General features: G+C 32.0%; 1 protein-coding gene across 3 annotated transcripts in view; it reads left to right on the top strand.

The window, feature by feature from the left end:
• Positions 1 to 2,500, top strand: part of LOC105050058 (alpha-N-acetylglucosaminidase) — a 35,756-nt gene that overhangs the window by 952 nt on the left and 32,304 nt on the right. For 2 of the 3 annotated variants that reach the window (XM_073261549.1, XM_073261550.1), the window contains exon 2: positions 1,996 to 2,072. In XM_073261549.1, coding sequence (XP_073117650.1) covers positions 1,996 to 2,072 — 77 coding nt within the window. The remainder of the gene's footprint in view (positions 1 to 1,995; positions 2,073 to 2,500) is intronic. The other variant, XM_073261551.1, reaches the window with a different exon arrangement.

Raw genomic sequence — 2,500 nt, forward strand, 5'->3', positions numbered from 1 at the left:
AACTGCCTGGTCTCTGGTTTCTACTTTTAGCAAATGTTTCAAGATTTTTTATTTCGTTCCCCAGGTAATTGCTTGATTGCTGTGAGTTTTTGGGAAATGTTTGAAATGATCCAACAAAGGTTAAATCTTTTGAAATTTCCAAGGTTGGTTTAATTTTGTGAAGAACTAAATAGTTTGTGAGTTTTTAGGTAATGTTTGAAATGATCCAAGAAAGGCTAAATTTTTTGAAACTTCTCGATGTTGGTTTTAATTTTGTGAAGAACCTATTTTCTTGCTAATTTCTTTGTTGTATGATTGTGATTTAGTTATTTCCTGAATGCTAGCAAAATATCAGAAGTGAATCGAACCAAGAATCTTTGATGGAATTGTACTTCCTGGTCTCTGACAGAGTCCATCATGAATGTTCTCAAGATTTGTTTTCTTTTCATTTTCTTTTTGTCAGACAACTGCTTGGTTACTATGAGTTTTTGGGTATTGTTTGAAACAGTCCAAGAAATCCTGAATCTTTTTGGATTTTTCAATATTCATTTAATTTTTTGATGAAGTTGTATTCCTTGTTTTTTATCGTGACTGTTATTTAGATATTTCTTGAAGGCTGGTAAATTGTCTGAACAGAGTTAATTAAAGCTTTATTGAAAAATTAGTATGTGGTGTCTGATTGGTAAGTTAAGGTTTTCAATATTGCACTTTTTGGGTTGATTTCTACTTGGTTTAAGATTTTTTTGTCTTTTTTGGTTAGATTACTGCTAGATTGCTGTGACCTTTTAGGCACTGCTTGAAACGATCCAAGAAAGGTTCTAAATCTTTTCAAACTTTTCAATGTTCAAGTTTTATGATTATTTTCACTTCTGATGAATGGTTTGAAGACTTGTTCTTTCTTTTTTTGTGTCCTCTCTATTAGGTAACCACTCGATTGCCATGGCTTTTTAGGTAACATTTTAGACGATCGAAGAGAGCCTGAATCTTTTGGGACTTCTCTCTCTCCCCCCCACCCTGATGAAGTTACAGTCTTGCTAACTTTTTTGCACGATTGTGATTTCAATATTTCCTGAATGCTGGAAAACTATCCAAATAAATCAAAGAAATAATCTTTTATGTAAAGAGTACTGGTGTCTGTATGATTGGTATAATTCATCAAATTTGATCTGATTCTACGTGTCTAGCTCCTTAGTCGATAACTTTAGTCCTGCCACCTTAAGGTCTTCAAGATTGCTATTTCATGTTGATTTCTGCCTTAAGGGTTTTAATATTTTTGTTTGTTTGTTTAAAATTCTTGTTGTTATTAGGTGATTTCTTGATTGTGGTGATTTTAAAACAATCCGAGAAAGGCTGAATCTTTATAAACTTTTCAATATTCTTTAGGTTTTTATGAAGATATTTCTTGTCAGATCCTTTGCCTGATTATGATTTAAAAATTTCTTGAATGCCTACTAAACTTTCTGAACTAAATTAAACCAGAATCTCTTATAGAAACAGGACTACTGGGTGTTCGATTAGTAGATTTTACTATCCTAACTTGATATTATCTTACATGCCTAGCTCTTTAAAATTTTAAAAGTATAAGTTATAACCAAGGTTTTGCCACCCAAAAGTTTTTAAAATTAATATTTTCATGCTGATATCTGATTTCAATGAAGAATTCCATTTTTTTGGCCATTCTTTTAATTCTTTTACCCTTCCTCAAAGTACCTTAAATAATCATATAATAATATCCCTCATTGTAAACTTTGTTAGACGGCCATAAATGCTGGATTTCATTGAGCAGGCTGTGCTCTTTGAAACTTGAGGAGAAAGTGTTTAGAATGTGGCATCTTGTAAGTGCAAAAGGCCAATATATATTAGATTACAAATGAGCAATTTACTTTTAGATGAAATTGGTTTCGTTATCTGTTATTTTTTGTTATTTTTTATTTCACCAATGATATAGTGGGACATTTAATTGTTTTTTGTTGTTTCTTTGATTACGAAATCAATTGTAACCTTCTCTTTTCATAGGCAAAGTGCGGTGGAAAAGCATGCTTCATTATCAACAACCATCCTTCCTCTGGTATTAAAGGATCTTCAGAAATACTGTATGTATTATTTATGGTTCGATGATCATGCAGATTTTCTCCAATCTATTTATCAACAACTTACATTCAGCACCCACTTAGATTTTTTTATTTCGCTAGTGATGAAAATCCATTTATTTAGTTAGTTTTTAAAGCTTATTTGCTTATGGTTATTATATAGATGGAATATGTCAGAAAGTTCTCAAAAAAGCTTTTATTGTTGGAGAGGTGCTGTACAGGATTGGTAAAAATAGGATTCCTGAAGTCAACACTATGTTGACAGCTGGTTACCTTCAAGCTATGATCTACATTTGTGCTATCTCGAAGGACAAGATGATAATTTTGCTCATCTTAGAAGTGACTGTTCTATTGTAGGTCCATCGGTCTGGATGTAGAAATTATACCTGGAAGATGGCTGAGACAGTGTGATCTTCTTGTAAAATAGTATC

Source organism: Elaeis guineensis, chromosome 8 (genome assembly GCF_000442705.2).
Source record: "Elaeis guineensis isolate ETL-2024a chromosome 8, EG11, whole genome shotgun sequence".
Lineage (NCBI taxonomy): Eukaryota > Viridiplantae > Streptophyta > Magnoliopsida > Arecales > Arecaceae > Elaeis > Elaeis guineensis.